The sequence below is a fragment of the Athene noctua genome, chromosome 3 (assembly GCF_965140245.1).
Source record: "Athene noctua chromosome 3, bAthNoc1.hap1.1, whole genome shotgun sequence".
Taxonomy (NCBI): Eukaryota; Metazoa; Chordata; class Aves; order Strigiformes; family Strigidae; genus Athene; species Athene noctua.
The window spans coordinates 71,823,831-71,847,340 of record NC_134039.1 but is presented as its reverse complement, the minus strand read 5'-3'; the positions used below and the strand labels follow the sequence as shown (position 1 = coordinate 71,847,340).

The 23,510-nt window shown below is 41.0% G+C and overlaps 1 protein-coding gene across 3 annotated transcripts in view; it reads left to right on the top strand.

The window, feature by feature from the left end:
- The first annotated feature begins 1,092 nt into the window (after positions 1–1,092).
- The window catches only part of ABCD2 (ATP binding cassette subfamily D member 2), a 46,401-nt gene continuing 23,983 nt past the window's right edge, over positions 1,093–23,510 (top strand). The window contains exons 1-6 of one of the 3 annotated variants that reach the window (XM_074903289.1): positions 1,093–2,587; positions 3,893–4,073; positions 7,945–8,066; positions 10,934–11,102; positions 14,208–14,302; positions 15,630–15,775. In XM_074903289.1, the coding sequence (XP_074759390.1) occupies positions 1,652–2,587; positions 3,893–4,073; positions 7,945–8,066; positions 10,934–11,102; positions 14,208–14,302; positions 15,630–15,775 (1,649 nt within the window). In that variant the 5' untranslated portion in view covers positions 1,093–1,651. The remainder of the gene's footprint in view (positions 2,588–3,892; positions 4,074–7,944; positions 8,067–10,933; positions 11,103–14,207; positions 14,303–15,629; positions 15,776–23,510) is intronic. The other 2 variants (XM_074903288.1, XM_074903290.1) reach the window with 2 other exon arrangements.

Genomic DNA, 23,510 nt, shown 5'->3' with positions numbered 1-23,510 from the left:
AAGCTAGAAGGACATCTGTCCAGATCTCTAGCCTGTCCTCACTGGCAGAAAGTCTAATAAACTGCAACATTACCCCACATCTTCTGTATGTAACTGTCCAGCCCACTGTGGACACAATTTGTGCAGCCTCCTAGGAAGAAGTGAGAAATAGGTCTTAGTCTTGTCTTGCAGATCGTGGTTTACTGGGCTTTTTTAGAAAGCACCTGGATGTTTTGGTTAAGTGGTGCCTGACTTCTGAAAGCAAAGCTCTTGCTCTTTCTCAAATCAAAGATATTATTTCTTCATCCTGAAGCTTGTGTTGCTATCTAAACATCTCCACTGCACTCTGTCCAAAGAGGGCTGTTTTATAACAGGAACGTGGCTTAACTCCGGGTATGCCGAGTCACAGCGAGGTAGGTGGGTGGCCTCGCTCCCTGTTTCTAGGGGAAGGCTGAACTCCTCAGCACTCCTGTCAATACCTAATAGTACAGGTTTCAAATCTGCTTTTACACACACATCCTAAACTAATGCTTTATCATATACCAGCTGATGCAGTTACCTTACTACCTAATTTTCAAAGTGAGAAAAGACCCAAAGCACTTTTTTAAGTATTCAGATCCTCGCCCTGCAAGTTCAACAATACCTTTTCCAACCAAGTGAAGCAGCAGTAAGAAATTAGGAAAAGGGAAAAACGAAGCAGCGAGACAGCTGCCTTTACTGTTACCTCCCTTGTGCGAATTCAGCCTGGTTTTGCTGCAAGGAGCGTGCGAATCACTGGGGGTTGTTTTTGTCTAATAACGCTGCAAAGAGCGCAGCACCGGTTTCCTCTTGACGCGAGGACAGGAAATAAATTACGCGTAAGTGGAAAGCGCTGCCCCGGAGGCGCCGTCTGCCCCGGTCCCTCCCGCAGCCGCCGGCCCCGTTTCCGACCGGAGGTTGCCCCTCGGCCCCCGGCCCGCTGCCGCCGCCCGCACCAGGCGCGCCGGCCCTTCCCCCCGCCGCGCCGCTGGAGCCGCCCGCCCCGGGGGAGGGCTCGGCCGGGCGCCGGGGGTGACGCGGAGCCCCGCCGCCGCCGCCGGGGGCTGCCACGGGCCCCGAGCTCTCCCCGCCGCTGCCGCCGCGTCCCTCCCTCCCTCCCGCGCCGCGCCGTTGGCGGGGCCGGGGCCGGAGGCGGTGCCTGCACCGCAGGGCAGGCGGAAGGAAAGGGCCGGCCGCAGCCTGAGGCGAGCCGGCGCGCAGCCGGGCCGAGCTCCGGGACCCGCCGCGCAGCCGGGCCGAGGCCCGGGGGGCGCGCTGTGAGCCCCCAGCGGTCTCGCTCTGCCGCCGGCGCTGCGGCCGCTGCTGCCGCGGGCGGGCCCTGGGCGAGCGGCCGGGGCCGAGGCGGCGGTGCGGAGGTGCCGGGCCGCTGCCGGTGCCGCCCCGCGCGGCGCAGCCAATGGTGGTCAGCGGGGCGGGCTGCGCCGCGCCGGGCCGCGTTGTGCAACGCGCCGCGCTTTGAAGGCGACCGTCACCCCCCGGAGGCCGGGCTCATTCGGCATCTGTCAGGGCAGGGCGGCTGGCGGGGAGCCGGGGCCCCGGCGGCCCGATGACGACCCGGCGGGGCCGCCCTTCCCGCTGGGCGTGAGTCGCCGCCGCCAGCCCCGGCGCGCAGCGGTGCCCCCGGCGGGGCAGGATGACCCACATGCTGCGTGCGGCGGCCCGGCGGGTGCAATGGAGCAGGGGGAGCGCGGCGAAGAGGGCTGCGTGCCTGCTGGCGGCGGCGTACGGGCTCAGGATCCTCTACCCCATCGTCCGCGGGCGCATGAAGCGGGCGGGCGGCAGAGGCGGCTCGCAGGATGCCGGCCGGGCTGAGGGGGGCCGGGAGGCGCCGCACCGCACCGGCAGCCGCGGCAGAGCCTCCCCGGCCGTGAACGCGGAATTTTTCAAGCAGCTGCTGGAACTTCGCAAGCTGTTCTTCCCAAAGCTGGTGAGCGCCGAGCTGGGCTTGCTCTGCCTCCACTCGGTCGCTCTGGTTTCCAGGACCTTCCTCTCCATCTATGTGGCAGCCCTCGATGGGAAGATTGTGAAAAGCATCGTGGAAAAAAAGCCCAGGAGCTTTGTCTTCAAGTTAATCAAGTGGCTGATGATTGCAATCCCGGCCACTTTCGTGAACAGCACCATACGGTACCTGGAGTGCAAGCTGGCCCTCGCATTCCGCACGCGCCTGGTGGATCACGCCTATGAGACCTACTTTGCCAACCAGACTTACTACAGAGTGATCAGCATGGACGGGCGGCTGGCCAACCCTGACCAGTCCCTCACTGAGGACATCATGATGTTCTCGCAGTCCGTGGCGCATCTCTACTCCAACCTCACCAAGCCCATCTTGGATGTCATGCTCACCTCCTACACCCTCATCCGCACGGCGCGGTCCCGGGGGGCTAACCCCATCGGGCCCACGGTCCTGGCCGGCCTCGTCGTTTACGCGACGGCTTGCGTGCTCAAAGCCTGCTCGCCCAAGTTTGGCAAGCTGGTGGCTGAGGAGGCTCAGAAGAAGGGCTACCTGCGCTTCATGCATTCACGCATCATTGCCAATGTGGAAGAGATCGCCTTTTACCGAGGGCACAAGGTAAGGAGGAAAGAAATTGGAGGGTGTTGGGGTCGCCGACCCGCACTTCCCCTGCTGCTCTCCCCAAGCACTTTGGGTCCCTCTGACATTTAAACCTGTTTACAGCTAGCACTTCCCGTTTCTTGGGAAAATGCCGTCTCGCAGGCGGTATCTGGGGGGAGCAGACCGTAGTTCCCTTGTGTTCTCACAAGCTGTTCCTGTTTTGCAGCTGGATCCTATGCTTTTCTAGAAAGCTAATCTCCGTTATTGTTTTTTCCCCACCCAGTCCATTCTGCTTAACTTTTCCAGGCTTTTTTTTTTTTTTTTTCAGCCATGTTTATGAACAACCATATTTAATGCTGCAGAAATAGCAACGAAGGCACACCAGAACGTCTAGGGGAAAACTCTGTGACAGCACAGAGAGCACTACAACCTTTGACACTCTTTTACATAGCTAAGCAAAGATGTAGTCATCAGAGTCTTAAAATAGCTTCAGTACTTCAGCAGTCACAGTTACATAAACTAATGGCTTGTTTTAAAGAAACCTTATTAAGGAACTCATCATATTTTTATTAGAAGTGAATTTGGCTGTAGCACCTTTAAAACACAATTTGGATAAAAAAGGTGTTTCACATAAGGTGAAAATGAAAGCTGGAAATGAGCCCGAATTATGACTCTTTCAGTCCAAGCAATGATTATATAATGTAAGTGGTTTATTTTGGTAGTAGCAATCATTCTCAAAAGCTGCCTATAGAAATGTTTTAAGTGCAGCTAAATGAAACATTTTTTTCAGTTCCTGCATATACTGGTTTGAACAGCATATGCATTATATCATATTGACTTGCAACTGTCTTTGACTTGTTAAACCTCTTGGGATACTTCTCTCTTCCTCCAGACTGCTTGCAAAAACAAGCAGCATTGCTTCTCAGGGATCAGATCTGCAACTTTAAGTCACTGGAGATAATTGATCCCGAAATGCTTCTCAATATGAGGAGTTTCAGTTGCTGTGAAACTTTACAACTGCAGCTTTCTTAAAAGGATGTGGAATTAATCTTATTTTTTGTTAGAATCGGCTGTTGTGACTTGCCTTCCGTGTTGCTCTTGTATATATCAGAGATCTTAAAAGAGCCGAAAACCTGCCAGTGTGCTATCAAGGGACAATGGTGTAAATAAGAACTGTGTCCACTGAATTCCATGAAGTACCACAGAGCAGATGTGACTCAGAAGTCACAGCTCTGCGTACCCAATTAGTTCGTTTGTGAATGTATCTTGTATGATACGTGCATCTTTGTTGCATTGTATAAATCTTTTCTTTCTTGACTGTAGGTAGAAATGAAACAGCTGCAAAAAAGCTACAAGGCTTTGGCAGATCAAATGAATCTCATTTTGTCCAAACGTTTATGGTACATCATGATAGAGCAGTTCCTGATGAAGTATGTCTGGAGCAGCTGTGGTATGATTATGGTCGCTGTGCCCATCATCACCGCAACAGGATTTGCAGATGGCGGTAATACCATTTTTTACTTAATTTCTGAATGTTTCTTAAAGTTACATCCTCAAAAGACTGTACTTCCACTGAATACTGTTCGTATTTATTTATTATTCACAGACTTTATTGCAATGTCTGTGTCTTGTGTATAGATTTCAAGCAAGGCAAGTCAGCTGAGGAAAGAGCAACGCAAAAGATCCAACTTTGAACATCAGCCTGATAAGCAGCATGAATTCAGGACTTAGAGGATCCTCATGTCACATGAGACTATAATGATAATTGCAGTCCTTCTTCACTAGCCACTGTTGGGATGGCAGGCGAATTTTTGCAGCATCTCCTGCTACTTTACAGTATGATACTATTAACTTTCCTGGAGTATTTTCCTTGCATAAACCATAGTGTAATTATAGGTAATTACTCTCTTATGTGTTGATCTGTTAGGAACCACTGTTTTTCCGTGACTCCCTGAGAGAAGAGAAGGTGAAATTCAGATTCCAGGCTTGGATGGTATAATTCTTGACATCCTATCACAGCTTTCCAGGAAGTGAAACAAAACTTAAGTAGTGTTGTTATTGCAGATGCTATTTTTAAGGGGGGAAAAAAAAAGAGCGAGCAGAAGGAAAGGTAATTAAGGATGGGTAGTGAAAGTCAGCAGGGAAGTTTACCTCATCGGGCTTCCTTATGCACAATTAGAACCACAGAATATATTACCAATTCCATAGGATTCTTTAAGCACAGATGGTACAATGGCTGCAGAAGGATCAGCTCTAAGTTAGGAATGACTGAATTCTTTTCTGTGCAGGTGTTGGTAGCTATGTTCCAAATCAGGGCTGTCCAGCTGGACAAGCTTGGTTCAACCTGTAGGATGACTTCGTGCAGCCCCCACATGGTTTAGCTTGCTTGCGGTTGTGTCTTGGCTGGGTCACTGTCTGAGCTGCTGCCCGTCACATGGCTCAGGAGGGCGCTATATCAGGACCTTGGCTGGCGTCCTGGCAACAGCTTCAAAAATACCAGGAGGTCCTATTCTGAACAGAAGAATTTGTACAAAGCCATTTCACCTCACAATGAAGGTTATCAGCACAACAGAGAAAGTGATAAGAGTCTTTCTGCTAAGACAGGAATGAGTACAGTCAAGAAAAAGATCGTTTAACCACACATTTTAAATATCTTCTTGGTATTACAGCATGAATTAAAAAAAAGACTCGTATTCATGCAAAACTAAATAACATTCCTGTTACTCATGAGTGTTCTTTTGATAAATACTTTTCAAATGTGGGAGGAAAAAAAGATGCAGTGATGGCTGATGTTGTAAAGCAGAAGAGTATTTGCCACCTAAACTGTTAAAGCACAGGGCTTGTTTTGGAGACCTGAGGCATATCATAACGATATCACAAACATAATACTGACAAATCAACACTGTCAGAACCATTTCAAAGTGTAACAGGTATGCAAAGAATCAAACAGGCCTGAATTTACCGTTGGCCTGGGTGGGAAAACAGTGCTTTGTACCTCAGCAGGTCACGTGCAAGCTTGTTCATATCTGAAGGAAGAGATAGTGGATTTATTACTTTAGGATAAATCACCAGAATCAGGGATACACACAAAAGTGGTACCATGACCAGACTTGAGACTAAAGGTGTAAGGCAATAGATTTTGTACACTTCTTCAGGGGGGTGGGGGAAAGAAAAAAAAGAATCCCGCAATAAAAAGAAAAAAGAATCTTCTATGATGGTGATATTTCTTACTGAATTTTGCTAATTCTGTTACATATATCAGGGAAGAAATTAACTGGCAAAGCCAAGATTCCCATTTGGTAACAGTTCTCATTCTTTTTGTACTAAGCCATTGGCATTCCAAAGGTCATGTCTCTCATCAATTTCTGGAAAGTAACTGTTTTTGGAATCAAGAATTTGATTTCTCTAGACATGGTGAACACTTATCTTTGTTTATAAAACAAGCATTACTGTCAGTAATATAAATGAAGATGAAAAGAGTATTGTTAGATTCTGTATCACAGAGACAGTCAGTCTGCCCTGTTACAACACACTACTTCATCAAACACAGGAGGCCAGCCATATGAAAAATGTTTTGAATAAAAAGTTCAAGAAAAGTAATCTTGGTGGGCTAGGCATGTAATATATAGATCTTATGTTTTGGAACAGTGAAATGCTTATAAATTCTTTATAATTTTAATTGTTATAAATGTAATTGTTCAAATACCTCTAAAATGCCCAATGCAGTGGTTTGTAGAGATCTCTAAACTCTTGCTAGATGAGCTAGCCCGGGTGCTGGAAACAGCTGTCAGTAAATTTTGTATTTACATACAGGAGGAATGCTGTATTAGTGTAGTTAAACCATACATGATTCATAAATGAATTAATTGTTGTGGTTCTACACAGTGTGGGCTATATGAGCGATAATCCCAACAAGATCAGCAAAAATTGTTTCTCTGAGAAGTAAGAAACAAATATCATTTTAGTTTTTACTGATGAATTAACTGAGTTCTCCCTATCCCCTAAGTTTTTTTTTCTCAGAGTGGAAATGACTTTTTAAATTATGTGAGAACTACATGACCAAGAGTTTTGTAATCTCTCTCTTTGCAAGAGGTAGTCTGTCTTTTTTTTTAAAAAAAGTATGCCTCTCATTGTGTCTCAGGTGGCTAGATTACATACAACTAGTTGACAGTGTACTGAAGTTGTATAATTTAAGCCAAAAAACTTAAACATGTATCTCAGTTAAAATTATTATAAAAACCATGTGAGGCCAGAAAGAGTAACATAGATGGTGTATATCTATATATGTCCAAAATTGTGATGTAAGAAATTTTTAAAAGTTTTTCCTAAATTTTCCATAGTGTATTTCAGTGATTCAGATGCAGTTATGCAGAGATACTTTTATGGATGTGTAAATGAAAGCAAGGTAACATTTAGATTAAACTAAAAAAAGACAGATACATCTGGCTTTGGTGCTGCATGTAGATTTCTAGACACCAGATTTCTAGAATCTGATCTTGTCAGGGAGATGAGACAGATACCAAGTAAAAAAATATTGTTTGCTATACTCTTGCATTGCTTGCCTTAGCCCATAAAATTTACAGTTGCGTTATACCTGCAGGGAATTCCCGCTAGTTTTTTGGCCATCAACATTGTGCAAACATCACAGAGGATGTTAATAATAATTGCTAATACAGGAGTTGACACACTGGATCCACCTGTTACCCTGCCTAGCCTGATACCTAGTAGCAGCCTAGCTTAAAAATGAAACTTTAAAAAAACTTTACAAAGTTAAGAAAAAAAAAAAAAAATCCAGACCCTGTTCTACAACAGACTTAAACAATATATAAAGATATATATAATGTTATGTGATGCAGAAAACCTGGAGGTCAGATGGAGAGGTATCCTACTTAAACTATGCCATTGATAATAAAAGAGCTTATTGCTTTCTTATAGAATTGTATTTTTTTTGCCAAATTTCCATCAATGCAAATGTTTCCTATTACATGAAATCCATAAGGCTGAAATGAATAATTGCAAAAGTAGTAAAAATTATATTAAAAATCTGTTTGCTTAAGTTTGATTTTTTTTTTTTTTATTTTGAAAAACTTAGGTTGAATAATATGTTAAAAGGAAAATATTTAGGTAGACAAATAGTATAAAAGAATAGGATATTTTGCATAAGAAGATGAATTCTATATATTCCCACTTATTCTTTGTTACCAAGCTATCTATGCTAGCTACATTCACCATTTTTTTTGAAAGGTTGTCTTTATGGAGTTAACTTTTTCTTAATTTAGAAGCTGTTCTATAATGGTTCACATTCTAATCATAATTTAATTTGTAGAGATAATTTTCAGAAGAATATTTTAACAGAAAACTTTTTTTGCTTTCAGAATTGGAAGATGGCCAGAAACAGGCCATGGTTAGTGAAAGAACAGAAGCTTTTACTACATCACGAAACTTGTTGATCTCTGGAGCAGATGCTATTGAAAGGATTATGTCTTCATACAAAGAGGTATGTCATACATGAAGCAGAAGAGAAAAAAGTAAAACAATTTACATTTAATATAAAATGTAAAAAAAAAGTGCCATTTTTAAAGGCAAATTCTATTGCAAACAAATCCATGAAGATCTTTGAACTGATAGTTTGATCTGCAAAATTAAGTCCACAAAGAGTCTAAAGTGCACAGCTGCCAGTATGGTGCAACAAGTTAATGGCATTTTTAATACCTGTGTTCAGGTGCCAACAGAGAGCAATAGAAGTTCCTGGAATGTGAGTGATAAAGGTTCAAAATCCTCCTCTGGAGTACAGTCCTGAATTCAGGCTGTCTGCCTCCACTGTACCGGGACTCTTCTGTTGGAAGTGTTGTAGAATCGTAGAAGAGTTTGGGTTGGAAAGGACTTTAAAGGCCATCTAGTCCAACCACTCCCCCTCACAATTAGCAGAGACATCTTCAACTAGATCAGGTTGCTTAGAGCCCCATCCAGCCTGACCTTGTGTGTTTCCAGGGATGGAGCCTGTACCACCTCTCTGGACAACCTGTTCCAGTCATCTGTGGGCTTTCATCTATGGTCTCTGTTGGGGGTTTCTCTAGGTGCTGGCTGTTAAGCAAAAGAGAAGTGAGGCTGTGCTGTTATTCTCCTTAACATTTCCTTCTGAATGTTGGTTCTGCATTTGTTAATTGGTTTTGCTTGTCCCTTTGGTGGGGACCCCTTTTCCCAGTGCAGCATGAGGAGGCACGCATTAGCTAGGCAGCTAATCAAAGTCTATGGATTCTCTTTCTTGGAATCCAGCCATAATAGCTACAGCTTTGCAAATTGGAGGAGGAGGGGTAGTTTGGTGCCTTCACATATGGGCTCTGACAAAGCCAGAGTCTAATTTTTTCAGGAGTCCTTCTAACGGACTGTGATTTTGACCTATGCTCCTTTAGCTGTTCCCCTGCTTGGCCTCTGCTCTAAAGATACTGCCAGATAACCTATTATACACTAATGTAATTTCTATTTTATTTTCAACATTCAAGTCATTTATATAATACACATGGGGACTTAAAAGCATTGTGTTTTTATTTTTTTGGAAACAAAAATACCCACAAAACAGTAGGAACAACTGAACAAACTCACTTTATTTATGACATGGTGAGATTTCAGTCTAGACAGCAGAGATCAAAGACCAGTTCTATGAATTTCCATCGTAATTTACATTTATACTTCTCTTCAAGAGACACTGTGGTACTTTAACCACATTGTCATTCCCATTTTGTGATTCAGGCAGTTTCCAAAGGACAGTGTACTTCAATCCACTTCAAGTGGTAGTGAAGTTCTAGTTTTTCCCCACCTGATCCACAAAAACTGCCTCCTTCCAGTCAGTGTAATTCAGCATGCAGATGAGGTGGGCTCAACTTCTCTTTGCAGGCCAATAGTTTAGATGGTAGTATTTAGTGTTTTGACAGAGTGACTTTGTAGGGTCATGGTTTAGAAACCTACTGCAGATTATGTTTCTTTTGGGGCACAGTTGGTACAAGTTTCGTTCATCACATGTAGGATTCTCTCCATCAAATGCCACTGCCAGCACCGTGCAGAGCACTCAGTCCTGGCATGAGCTCCCACTGAAATTACTAGAAGGACTCCAGTGTGGAGAATGATGTTACAATTCCTATGTGCTACCTACTGCCTCAGGTGGTGTTAGCCCAATACTTTTCACAGCTATTAATGCAATTACCAGTAGTGCAAAACAATGTACAGTTCATGGAGTTGAAACAGTGAGTGATTACTCTTTTTAAACTGAGTTTTTTGAGATGTTGTATACTTGTTAACCTCCAGTGGAATGATGGACATGTAGCCAGAACTAGCACTCACTTCTGAATCTGGCACAAATAGTGAAATTTAATAGAGGATTTTATATTTGGATTATGTACACCATAGCAGATGAACTCAATCATGGGGTGTATGTGTTTAACCACAGCAAGTTAATGATTTTATAATCTGGAACTCATTTTCTTGCTATTCTTGTGTTGCTCTCTGCATTTAGTATAAAAATTCATCCTTTTAAAGCCATTTAATAATACATTTATAAAAAGATGCCCGGGTTTAATTCTTTGCTGCTAGCAGATGGAGGCAGTTCTTTGTGAGCTCTTGGTGGTGTCACTGCCCATGAATAGCAAGTTACCAGGTCCAGAGATCTGTTGTTTCTGTCTTCACCAGGTGGAAATTGTGACAAAAGGACCAAAAAAAAGAGAAAGCCTTTTAAGAGACCTCACCATCTCAGAAATGCCCAGTTCTAATCCAAGGTCTCAGATTTAGCTCTGGTACTCTATCATGCAGTTGACAAAAGAATAATTTCTTTTTTATACTGTATTTTAGATTAGAATGCCCTGGTGCTGCCTGTTTGACACAGAAAAGCAAACTTTTCCCACAGGAGGTTTCAGCAATACAGGGAAATAATTACAGATGCCAGTTTTTCTCACTTCTGTGGACCTTTGTTTTGCTGGCAAATGCAGAGATTTTGTTTTTCTCTTGTATGATAGGCTATTTTCAGATACGCTAATAGCTATTCTCTGCTGGTTGAAGACTCTACTGATCCACGGAAAAGAGCAATCCCTGCAACCTCCTCATTTACTGGAGCTATCATAGCTTACATTGGCTGAAATCTGTCCCCCTCAAACTGTCTCTACCTGCTGGCTGGTAGGAGCTGTGGGTGGCATATGGGTTAGCGTGGAATGAAAATTGACAGGTGTCGAAAGATGCGTCGTTGTTCCTTCCAGAAGAGCATTTGAGAAGCACTGACGTAGAATAGCTGGAATGTTTCTCATGAATCTTTGGCCAAACATTTCATTTGTAGAATTTGTGAAGTATAACTGAAATGAGGCATTTGTTGTTTCTCAGGTCACTGAGCTAGCAGGCTACACTGCCCGTGTCTACAACATGTTTTCAGTCTTTGATGAGGTGAAGAGAGGCATCTACAAAAGAACTGCTGTTATTCAAGGGTCTAAAAACAACAGCAAAAATGAAGATAAAGCAGAATTACATATGGATGGGCCCTTAGAAATCAAAGGTAATTAATTCACACTTGTATGTATTTACCTGTGCGTGGGGCTGATGCAGTGGGACAGGAGGTGAACAGAGGTTTTTGTTTATGCAGCAAATCAGCATCTCAGCCTTAATACCCCAGAGACCATGTTACCTTCCATTTTAACCTCCAGCTCTTTTGTAACTCTGTGCTTACGCGGTGCTTTTCCAATACACAAAATTGCTCAAATGTTTTCTGTGAAAACTTGCAATGAAAAAGGCATTTCAACTATACTATTATTGGTGGTGGTGGCATTATTATTCTTACACAGACAGTGCCTGCTTTCTCAGACGGTTAATTTTTTTCAGAAAACTGATACTGTAACATTTTCATCTTCAAACACCACATTATTTTGTTTGGGGTAGGAGGGCAGGGCAGATTAGCTCAGTAGATTTTGTTGAAAATACTAGTTTGTTTTCAGCAGCTAAAAATCTCACTGTGCTCATTTTTTCCTAATTTAGTGGGAATTTTCTACTGAAAATGATCTGACAACTTTACCCTTCCCCTCACCTCCCAAATGATCTGATCAATATATACCTTATCCCTCCCGTCCCTATCCTTCTGGTGCCCCTGTCTTTCTGTCTCTACCCTCCCCAAAGCATTTTCTGTGCACATCCATTTCTTAACATGCTCCATTATGTGCCACCTCCCTCTTCCTCTTGGTGTCCAGCTTCTCTCTGAGGCACTTAAAGGCAGGTTTTTCAATGGGCTTTTCCCAATTTTCCCAAGAGACCCCTTCTGCTTCTCCCCTCTGTGGTGTTGAAAAGCCTCATTCCCTCCCTTTGACTTCTGAAAACTTACACCTCAGTAGATCTGAAGGCATCAAAGTGTTACTTATGAAATAACTTCCTTCAACAATTTCAGCAGTGCTGCCCTTCAACACAGATTTCTCAAAGGTCCTCTGACAAGGTTCATCATAACAGTCTGATGAAGCATGGTGGATAGCTGTGGAAATAGCTACTGTCTTAATCTTGTAGATCTTGGTAATATTTGGCTAACATTAAAAGAAATAGCGTTTTATAACTGTTACATTTTGTCATGTGCAAGAGAAAAGGGTTTGTAGTTCCTGGAGCAACAAAGTAATCTGGGGACTCTCTTTAGATAACTGTTTTAAAAACAAAACCAAATGCAGTTCAGATAATCAAGCATGCTGTTCACATCCTCTTTTGATCTAGTATACTTATACCCCATGCCTTTTTTCTCTGCAGCCTTTTCCCAAGATTTAATTCCACTACAGTCACACATTTCATCCAGCCTGAATTCCTCCTAAATTGTGGTGACTAGCATTTGCTCCTGAGTGGCTGTAGGCTCTCAGAGGCAGCTAGCCAAGGCCAAGCATTGTGCACAAGGACTTAAGTAGAATTTAGGCCAGATGAATCTAGGCCACAGGCTCCACACTTTTTATGACAAGTCCCATTGTAATACTGTTTTTCCTCTTTTCTTTTGGTCTTGATACTTCAGAAATCCCTGCAGAGTAGATTTGCGTGTGGATAAAAGTGCACGTGCTCACATACATATATGTGTCTGCATTGTTAGAAAAGAAAAATCTTAATATTCTGCTTCCCCAAATGCTCTTTGAACACGTACTGCTTATTTTCTTTCAAATCATCTGTTTATGTAACTAAGGGATGTCTGTTTTGTGCCTTGCATTTACTGTTGTCAATAAGAACATTGTGAAAATATTAAAACTATTAGAATATTTTAAACAGATAATAATATTGCCTTATACACAGCGTATCTAACAATTCAGAACATTAAGGTTGAAATAGAATTTTGTACAGCTTGTAAAAACACCATCAAATTGTATTTCTGATTACACATAAATATGCTTTAAACGCATGCTAAAGTTGCAATCAAACACTGTGAAGTTAGGAAATGGGAGTTAAGTTTACTTCTTACTTAGCTCAATTATTTTTTATCATAGATTTATTTTAACTAGAATTTCTCCACTGTATCCAAATAATTTTTTTTTAACAGCAAAACACTTTCATTTTGCATAATCTAATGTTGGACACCACAGAACACTGTCATTTAAAACTTACTTTAGGAAAAAAAGAATGTTTGAGCTGATATATGGCACAGCAATTTTTGCCCAGGTTGCTAGAGTTTGTCAAAGTTAGAAGCAATTGAATAAAGAGCCTCTTAATGCAAAATGTAAAACTAATCTTGACTGAAGGAAATGCTACCAGATTCTTTTGTAATAAACTCAACTTTTCCTTAGTTCCGTTTTCCTTTGTTCAGAAGAAAATAAGAAAATAAGCAGCCTTCTAATACAAAAAGAAATCTCTCTTCTTTGTGTCTTGTCTGTAAAGGTAATTTCTGATATTTGTGGAGGAGCCCAGCTGTTAGGGTTCTGTTAGAGAAGCCCATTAACAGGCAACTGAGAAATTAGTCAGTTTCATTTTTTTACTGTTTCCAGAAGAATTAATTTCAAAGTCCTTGTTACAGAGTATCCAAATGTCTGACTGAGATTGTATGTTTAAATTTGCCAGAAATCCAAGTGTAGCTACTGAAGTGAAATGTTATATGGGTTTCTGCAAATACAAGACACTTTTACAGTGTCTGTGGCTTCAAAAAGAGATGGAAGCAAGCCACTAAATGTTTTCTTCTTTGCTCTTGTTGCTGGAGGAGACTGAACTAGGGTCCGAGTTTCAGAGCTGGTAGTGAAAGTAGATTCCATTTTCTACTTAAATCCTCAAGAGAAGGTAAACTGGACTGCCTGTGGTGGTTAAAGCTGTCCTTGAACGTTTTTACTGGTTGATATTGACCACACATTTAAAACAAAATACAGTAAATACAGGTAGAATGTGAATCAATGTGTCTTTATAGTGCATCATATGTTTATGATGCATATTGTGCATTACATTTATGATCAAATTTAGGATTCATTGCACACTCTTGGCTACTGCTGACAGTGTCTCTCTGACTAGCTAAGATTTTTTTATCCAGCTTTTCCACTAGGGGAACCTGAAGCTCATAAAAGAGTTGTTTGAAACTCACCAATTTATACTTCTCAGCCACACACAGAGACTGTCACATGTCATTGCTTAATGGAAGGTTTCACAAACTCTTTTTTTTTTTTCTTTCTAGGGAAAGTTATTGATGTTGATCATGGAATTATCTGTGAAAATGTTCCTATTATTACTCCGAATGGCGATGTGGTGGTTTCCAGACTAAACTTCAAAGTAAGATGATATGCAAGAATCTTCTGATTGTTGCCATCACATTAACATAAACAGCACAGAATTCATGTACCTTATGTTAAGTACTTGGAGGAGCATATGGATAAAAGGGGAAGTCCAGAAAGGTAGGCATAGTAGCTCAATAGAGGCAGACATATGTAGTTTATCCTGCTCAAAGAAAGAGAAGAGAGGATTTCTGGTGCTGATGCCAGGTGACAAACTGACCTGAGATATTCAAGGTGTATATGGGAGTCTGCAACCATCGTAATTTCAGTGAAATTGGGGTGCTTTACTCACATAGGCTCCTTTAAAAGTCTTAGTTGACAGCAGCAGTGAAAAAATTGAGTCTGTAGTTTTGTTTCATCACCACAAAGAGCAGTGTGGATAGTTGACAGCATAGGTCACAAGTCCAGCCATGGAATCTGTACTCAGAAAAACTTGTATTGTTTTTAAAAAACTATTCCAGATACCACTCAGTACCTGCTCACAGTTTTAATGGATGACCTTTACTGAATTACTCCCATATATATCCTGATCTTATGTTCCAGTGCAGATGTTATTATTTTTAAAAGACAGAACTACAGCATGAATAATTCAATCAGGTTCTTTAATTTAGCAAAAACATAGTGTTCCTTGTGCCACCTCTGTTGGTATAGGAATTAGCAACTAGGAGGACAGGGTCCTAGCTGTGGCAAAACTTGCAATGGCTTCAGTGGAGGAATTTTAGATTTGTAAAATTACAACTTGATGGTCAAAGGGACAGTTATATTTATTCATTTGACTCAAGAGAAAATATAACGGTCAATCTATTTACATAAAGCATAGACAATGACATTGTGATTATGCATAAATTACACTCATATATACACAGGGTAGTATTCAAATAAGCAAAAGCAAGTGCATCACAGTAAAAATAACCCTGTTAATTAAGCAGGAAAGGGCAATGTGAAGTAAACTTTCCAAATCATTTGATCAGGCTCCGATAGCTTGAATTAATATCACTGATGGACATAGCATTGCTCTGTACACTGTTAACACCTTTGGACCTAATCTGCATTAGAATAATTGATTCTGACTGTGGTGTATTGATACTGCGATATAATCAGTGTATTTTATAGAAATACTCAGACATTCTAGAAATTATTTTCATTATTTCAGCACACATATTATACCTAATGCCACCATTTCCAGAATAGTTGTATAAATATGTGCAGGTAATTAATGAAATGGGTTGATAATTTGATATAAATGCTCATGTAACTCCTTCTAGGAGTCTTAGACTGTCTTGTGCCACATATACTGCATAGTAACATTTTCATTGCTGTTGTAGGTCCAGGAGGGGATGAATCTTTTAATTACTGGACCTAATGGCTGTGGAAAGAGTTCGCTCTTCAGAATTTTAAGTGGTTTGTGGCCTGTGTATGAAGGAGTTCTCTACAAACCCCCTCCACAGCACATGTTTTATATACCACAAAGGTATGTGTTTTATTCAAGGTGATACCTTTATTAAGTGAATTATGACCATGATTCTTTCATTGAAGATTGAAAAATCTCTGATATGTACAGCCAAGTTAAAAGGTGGTAATCACAACCAGACCTGTGTGGAGAGTGCTAAAAAAGAAAAGATCGCTTCACCGTGATGCAAATCTTCAGTCACTGGAAAGGGCTTACATATACTTTGGATGGAGCCTGTGCTCCCCTGATGGCTAAAGTCTTGGATGAATGGGATCAAGGGAACAGACTAGAATCTGAAAGAATTTTGAAATAGACAATAGATCTAATTGTGATTTCACTTTAAAACCAAAGATCAAAACAATTGAGAGTGGTTTGGTTCCTAAATGTTGTATTGTTCAAAATAATTTTCAGAACTTCTACACTACAAGACCAAAATCTGATGCAATATTAACTGCAAATTGCCTTTTTAATAATATGTGCTCATTTCACTAAGGGAAACATGGCTTTTTTGTGCTTCATTTGTATTCTGACTTGCTGTTGGACTCTCAGAACATAATTTAATGCAATTGATTCTAGAATATCTCCTTAGAGACTCCTAACTAGCTTGTTTTGCAAAGGCAAAATCAAACACTGAGAATCTCTGAACTCTTTCTTTAGTTCATTTCTTCCCATGGGCAAAAGAAGTATTCATGGTACAGTTTGTAGTCTTGTTTAAAAAGTACAAGGTGTTAAGCTGAATCAAAAATATTAACTGATGAATAGATTTTCCTTGCTGCAGATGAAGGTAACAAGGAACATTTATCTATAATTTTTTCAAATAGACATATAATTTATTGCTAGCCATTGTCATTTTTCTGAGCCGATCAAACGTTTCATTCAGGAATTCAGAGCAAAATGCTTTCTTAAATGTTTTTCAAAACAGCATTTCAGAATTCTCATTGTGTGGGACATTCTTAAAATCAGTTTTAGTCTTAGGCAGAACAAAAGCTATTCTGAATTTTTTTCTTGTGGAAAATCTTGAGTTTCAGCCACTTCTGTTGTCTGTGTGATCCCAGCCCCTTCTCAGATCAACATCTGAGGCTGCTTTGCTTACAGCCCTTCCCCTTTACTTATGTCCTCTTTATTCTGAGAAAGCAAACAGACTCACATTGTGTTCAGGCAGATTTGCCAAGGTGCTGATTGAGGGGATTGACTCACATCTGCCTGGGTTTTAATTTCCATAAACATGGCTCTTTGTTAGCTGTTTCCCCTAACTTTGCAATGCTGGGAGAGTTTGTCCAGCAGGCCTTGTCTTTGGAACATTTCAAAACTTTTGGTCAGAAACTGGGATTCAGCCATCATCTTTGCAGCCCTCTGACCAAAGCCGTGCAGGGACTGGCAGTGTACCCTGAAGGTATCACTCATATGCTGTCCATCTTAATAGCATCCCCCAGGAGAAGGGGTGCTGCCCTGATGTCTTCAGCACTTCCAAGTGATGTTGCCATGGTTCAGCTCTGTAGCTCTGTGTGAGCTCTGTGCTCCTGGAAGGTTTTTTAGGCAGTACGGAGGTAGGGACAGAGCAGTGTCTGGGTAGATGGTGCAACAGTGAGTGACAGAGAGGTCTCTTCTGCCAAAGTGCTACACCTTGACTGTGGCCGGAGAGTTTGATGTCTGCTTAGGCGGATGGTTCAACTGTGTCACTATAGGTTCTGTAGGCTCAGAAATGTGGCCTTGTATTTGGAAAGGGACTGTGAGACTGAGTCTCATAGGGATTTGTGGGTGAATGGGGCCGAAGGGGTTGATACAGAACAGCAATTAGATTTGTTTTTTAGGATGTCCGTGAGGATCCTAAATTGCTTTTTTGCCCTATGTATTTGTTCTTTTGGCTTGCAGAGTCTTAGATGAATATCTGAGACACTAAGGATGACTTGAAGGAGATTCAATTTTAAATTGAAATTTATACATTTCTGGACCAGATTTGCAACAGATCTGCTAGATTTTTAGGGCTTTTGTGTGGATTGACGTATGTGTTTTTTTTTCCTGCCTGTATTCCACTTCTGAGTGTTTTAACAATTCATTTATTTATGGCCTAAATAAATTACACATTCAGTTGGGGCTTTTTTTTTTTTTTTTTGTCTGTCCCTGGCTCTAGAATACATTTAGAATTTCTGCAGTGGTTGGTAAATTGTTCTGAAGTCACAAAATTAAAGCAGCTTGTTTTGGAAGGTCCTGCTGGTGCAACCATTTTGCTTATTAACCCTGTGCAAATTGCTCCTTGCTCAAGATTATCTTCTGATTATTTTAGACATAATTCTAAAACTTCAGGCTGGAAAAGATAGTGTCCTGCTTACCTTTCATCATGTATATATTTCAGCATAACTTTAGGGAAAATTTATGTTCTGGTCTAAGAGGATCTGGGAGGTGCTACGATGGTATCACCTGGTTTCAACCTACCTCACTCTTTCATTTGGTGGGTAGGTGAAAACTATGGTATAGCAGAAGGCTCTTGAATTGGTGGATGTCTGTCAGAGCAGTGAATTAGAATGACATCACTGTGTTTAAGTGTATACATCATGTCTCTGGTCTAAGAACATGGGAGATGGCTCTCCATGAGCGGACATAGTTAGCATTGAGTCTGGTGAGAGTTTACTTCTGTGCGCCTGTGGCTGAATTTAATTCTGCATCAGCCCTCTTCGAGTCAAATGTACGAACCTCATCGGCACACAGTGAGTGGTGGAGAATACAGTGTCTGCTAAGTAGAAAAATACTCCACAGTAAATAGGAGCTCACTGAAAAGATTGTTTTTTCATCTCTGTTTGTAATGTTCCAGCATAGTATTCCAGAAATGCATGGGAGGTCATGTGTCTTTGCCGAGTTCAAAAGCTACACACAAAAGTATGATTTATTAAAGAGTGAATTATCTCATTGTATACTCCAAATTTGATCAGCACTGCAAATGTTTTGTAGTTATAGCTTTACTTAGCAGTAGGTGGACTTTAAAACAGAGCCTTAAGAGTCCCTGTCTTTTTAGATTGTTTAGCATCATTATACTGCTTTTTTTAGATTTTACTGTGAATCATGGTGAGAATTTTTTTTTCTCCCCTTATATAGGGCCAGGCGATGCAGAATTTGTCCTTAATCAGCCACAGTTCATGGGACAAACTGCCCTCTTGGTGGGCAAGGAGAGAGAAGCCCAGGGATTTCTGTGAATGTGGCTGTGCCACTGTGCATGACACCTGTAAAAGAGGAGGGTGGGCAGAAGAGAGGGAAGCTCTAAGAGGCTTTAAGCAGTCCAGCATCATATTGGTGCCAAAAGCAGCTTGTTTTCAAGGATGGATCAGTGCTAGGAACTGGTCACAACTCAGCAAGTTGTCACATCTCATTGGAGCCTCAGTAACACTGAGTAGAGTGTGTGCTCTTATCCCTTCTACTTCTCTGTCCCTCTTTTGCAAAGTAAAATTCATTTGTGTTAACCACCTCTTTGAATTCCTCTTAATTAACTGGTTAAGAAGGTCCTGTGAATGAAAAAAATGCTTGTGGATGCTCTAGTTGGTAAGGAATCATGAATCAAATCCGAATTCAGAAACATCATTTTAAACAATAAATAATTAACAAAAATATATCGTTGGTAGCATGACTACTGATGGTAAAGATATGACCTCAAGATGTATATATAGCACTCAGGGAATGAAAGAAGCAGTCAATCCTTTCATAGTATATCAGCAGTGTATCTGAAGGTAGCCTGCTGTTCCTACTCTGTGAGTCTTAAACATGGAAGGAGACTCCATCTTTGTGGAATTAGTCAACTCTGTCATACAATTCTTCCTGACATTTACTCCAGCTCTTCTTGCTCTCCAACTAAAAGTCTCAGCTTTTTCAGTTGTAAGGAAACACAGATTCTGCACATGTTGGCTCTCATTTCCATAATTCTCCCTCGTTTGATATAAATGCCAGCAGAATTGCACACCTACATACTTGCAAGTTACCTCGACACCACCACAGGAATATTCCTCCATACCTCTGCACCATAAAGGTGCAGTGAAGCTGTAATCACTGGGTTATTGATATAAATTATCAATCATTTTCTGCCTGCTATGTCTTACTGTCTTATTTGCATGGAGCCATATCTCATGTGGTCTCTGTTGGTTCCATAACCTTCTGTCACAACTCTTGAGTCTTCCTAGCACAGCACATAGCTAAAATGTCCATCAGCATTTTCTCTGTCTTTCTAGAGGACTGATTCACTGATTCATGTAGATCTCAGAGTAATTCTTAATACACTGTATTTCTTTCTCCTGGTCCACTGCTACTGTTTTTTTCTCTCCAACTTGCTTCTACTGTAATCTGGGTATTTTTGTGAGAGCAGCATATTTCTCCAGTAGTATGCATAGTTTCTTTTGTAATTCCATGTGTCGTTCTAGTAGAAGATCGACCCTGACAGCTTTCTCAGCCAGTCACAGTGACAGTCCAATTCTGCATTCTGTCTCTCTTTCTATTGCTCATTCAAGTAGATCTCTTAATATTTCTTTCCTTCAGCAACAGGCTTATCAGATACTAAAATTATCAAATGTTGGTTGTTCTTCATAATTTAAGATTTATATAACCATATCTTGCTGTCTTCGTGTTAATGCTAGGACAATATGGAACAAAATAGTTTAAAGGTTTATCTGTCCTTCCTAAGCTGTGTTTTTGCATACATCTGCTCTATTTCTGGTATTTTATCTGGGGTTTCTTTACAAGTCTTTTCCTGTCTGGTGTTTTTCCTACTATATTCTAAAAATATCCTTGGCTACTAAACAAAATTGCATCAGCTATGAAGATATATTTCCTCTCAGCCCTATTGAGTAATCTATATATCTGATGTGATTTGCCTCAAGTCATCCAAGGGTATTAATCATGTGGATGAAACCAAGCAACAGTATTTCAGTTTTAAGTGATATAAATAATAAAGTGATAAAATAAAAATATTTTTTACATTATAAGCACATACAACTTTGAAGATCATAGCATTATTCAAATGTTATCATAAGCATGGTGGTAGGTAGTAGTGGCCACTGTCATTAAAATGTGGTTGTTTCCTAAGACAATTCTTGATTACTTAAACAATTAAATCTTGCAAAATTGTTGTGTTCACTTTCAGATACCCTGTATTACATATCAAAGTATGTGCATATGTAGTATGTATATATATATGTTTTTTCTGTATTAGACTACTTTCTCATTATTGGTCTGTAAGAGAAGTGGCCCAAATGAAGTGCTGTGCAAATATGCCTATGTGAGTTCTGCTGCCTCATCTCATTTAGATTGGCTCAGACGTCTCTGTGTTACATTGTATTTTGTACGTCCTAATTTCTTGTCAGCTCATACTGCTCTGTCTTTTAACTATGATCCCTTTAGTTGGGTCAGCTGGAGTTAAACTCTGCTCTTGATTGCACTTGCCAACAGCGCACTGGCAACTGTTGTTGCCCTTCAGCATTTTGCTGATAGTACACCACCAGATTGACATACTCCTTCAGTACTTTGTCATCAGTTCATGTCATGCTATATAGATATCTACTCCCTTGCACACTGCATCTATCTGTCATACTTATTGTTATCAAGCTCGTGGTGCTCCTCTTAAATATGTTTATTTCCAAAGTTCACTGCTTATCTGAGAGATGAGAAAAAGCTCTGTGGTAGACAGTGTTAACATGAAATATAACATACTTCAGTTAAGTTTGCCTTAACAAGTTGGCTGCTACATTGTATCTTTTTTCGTTTTTTTTGAAATGAATCAGTTCAAGACAGGTTAACTCCGTGTTCTGCTGTTGATTAAAAAGTGTGGCCTTGCATCTGAGAGGGCTCAGCCAGGGCACAGCTTTTCCCATTTCATCTTACCAGAACTTGTATAGAAATGCTTGCACTTCTCCTTCCTGATTGAAGGAAGTCCTGTCTTGTCTTGCTTAGAACAGAAAACTTATCGTCCTGCTGCTCTAGAGGTTAGCTGAAGCTTTGCCTGCCAGCATCACTGCGAGACCTCTCTGTTTCCTCTGAAGGCTCACTCACAGCTGTAAAGTGTGAAGATTTTTAATTAGGTCTATGTGCTGACTGATCACAAGTAATGTCACTACCTGTTGGTAGCACACCGTGAACAAGATTCACTTACGCTAATAGTCAGAGGTGGAAAATGGCTTTACAGATTAGCTTCTACTCCGTTTCAAGCCATGCAAGGTGCTTTTCTTGCTGGCCAGACACAAGAGTCAGCTAATTAAAGCACAGCTTATAGGTCTTTTCTGTTATTAGGCAAAGGGTTGCAGAAGTCCCAGACTGAAGACTTTAGTCAGCTTGCTGCATTGGGGTTTAGTTTAGATTTAAAATGTATTTCTATAAATCCAACACTGATCTTAAAGGCTACAGCTAAACTGATGTTTGTTAAAGGCTTCAGCAGGACTCTGGGGTTTTGGTCGCTCAATCACTTCAGACTGGGGACATGTCTGGAGCCAGCTGTGACTATAGGAGATACCAAGAGGACTAAAAGTGGGTAAGGAATTGAGATCTGTTGGTACGTACTCAATTTTTACTCCATATGGGGACTAGTGCATTTCCGTGCGAGCACAGAAGCCAGTACTACACTTTATACAAATGAAGACCCTTGTGGTACGGACAGACCTGCATGTTAGGGAGTAATCTGGTAGTTGCATTTACATGACCTAGTTTCTGCAGAGAAGTGCCATTACTGTGTCCAGTTTGAGTAATTACCATGTTTAATGCCTTACATTGCGACTGTACAAGAAAGGATCTTTGACAGATGAACAGAATGGCAAATGTTTACTATTTCAGCATTTTACCTAGAAATGTGGAAAAGCATGCTTCAAATGCCTTATGCATATCAAATTATGAGAAGCAACGTGGCTATATAACACAGGGAAGCACTGGGAAAAATAAACTACAACATCTGCTTGACATAAAAAGCTTGATAGGAAAAGACTGAAAGGATGCTGGCTTTTGTGAGGGGAGGACAGCTGAAAGCTCTAATACTGACTGTATCATCTTTCCTAGGAAGAAGTCCTTTCTCCTTCTTACTATAGTTTTCAGTCAGAAGCTCTCATTACAGTGCCCTATGTTTTTAAATATCCAGATAGGAGACACAGCCAACACCTCCTTGAAGAGAAGGTTGTAGACCTTCCCATGCACTATAGGCTCTGCCTTTTGCCTGCCCCTATGTTCTGGGCTCCAGAACTGTGTCCCAGCTCCAAGGTGAACTGGACCTTCAGCCCTCTTCCAGACTCTCCCTGGTCTGCTCACTTGGACATGTTTCTTAGGGTCTACTCCCATGTTTGCCTGCCTGCAGGCTGAAGATCTCACCTTCTGTTCCTCCTACAACTCACTGTGGTTTCATCCAGTTTTATTTATCATGATGATTCTGTTCAGCATTTCCTGGAGACCATGCAGTATTCACTAATAAATACCCACCCTCCAGAGAGAAGATTATTAGCCATTTTTTGAACAAGTGTTCAAACCCCACCCCCAACAAGTTAAAGCAATAAACCATCAACTCATACACCGAAAGTATAATTTGTCTATGTTCATTTAGGCAGCTAAAACTTAGACATTCTTGTGTGAGATTTTTAGTGAGTGAACTGTCCACCTCTGGAGTATGATTCACTGTTGCAATGAACCAATGAAAATGTTCATTCTTGTAAGAAAGGTATTCAAACTCTGTAGTGCATTAATTAAAATTCCTTTTATTAGAGATAAGGAATGAGTTGATAGCATAGATAATCACAAAATCACAGAA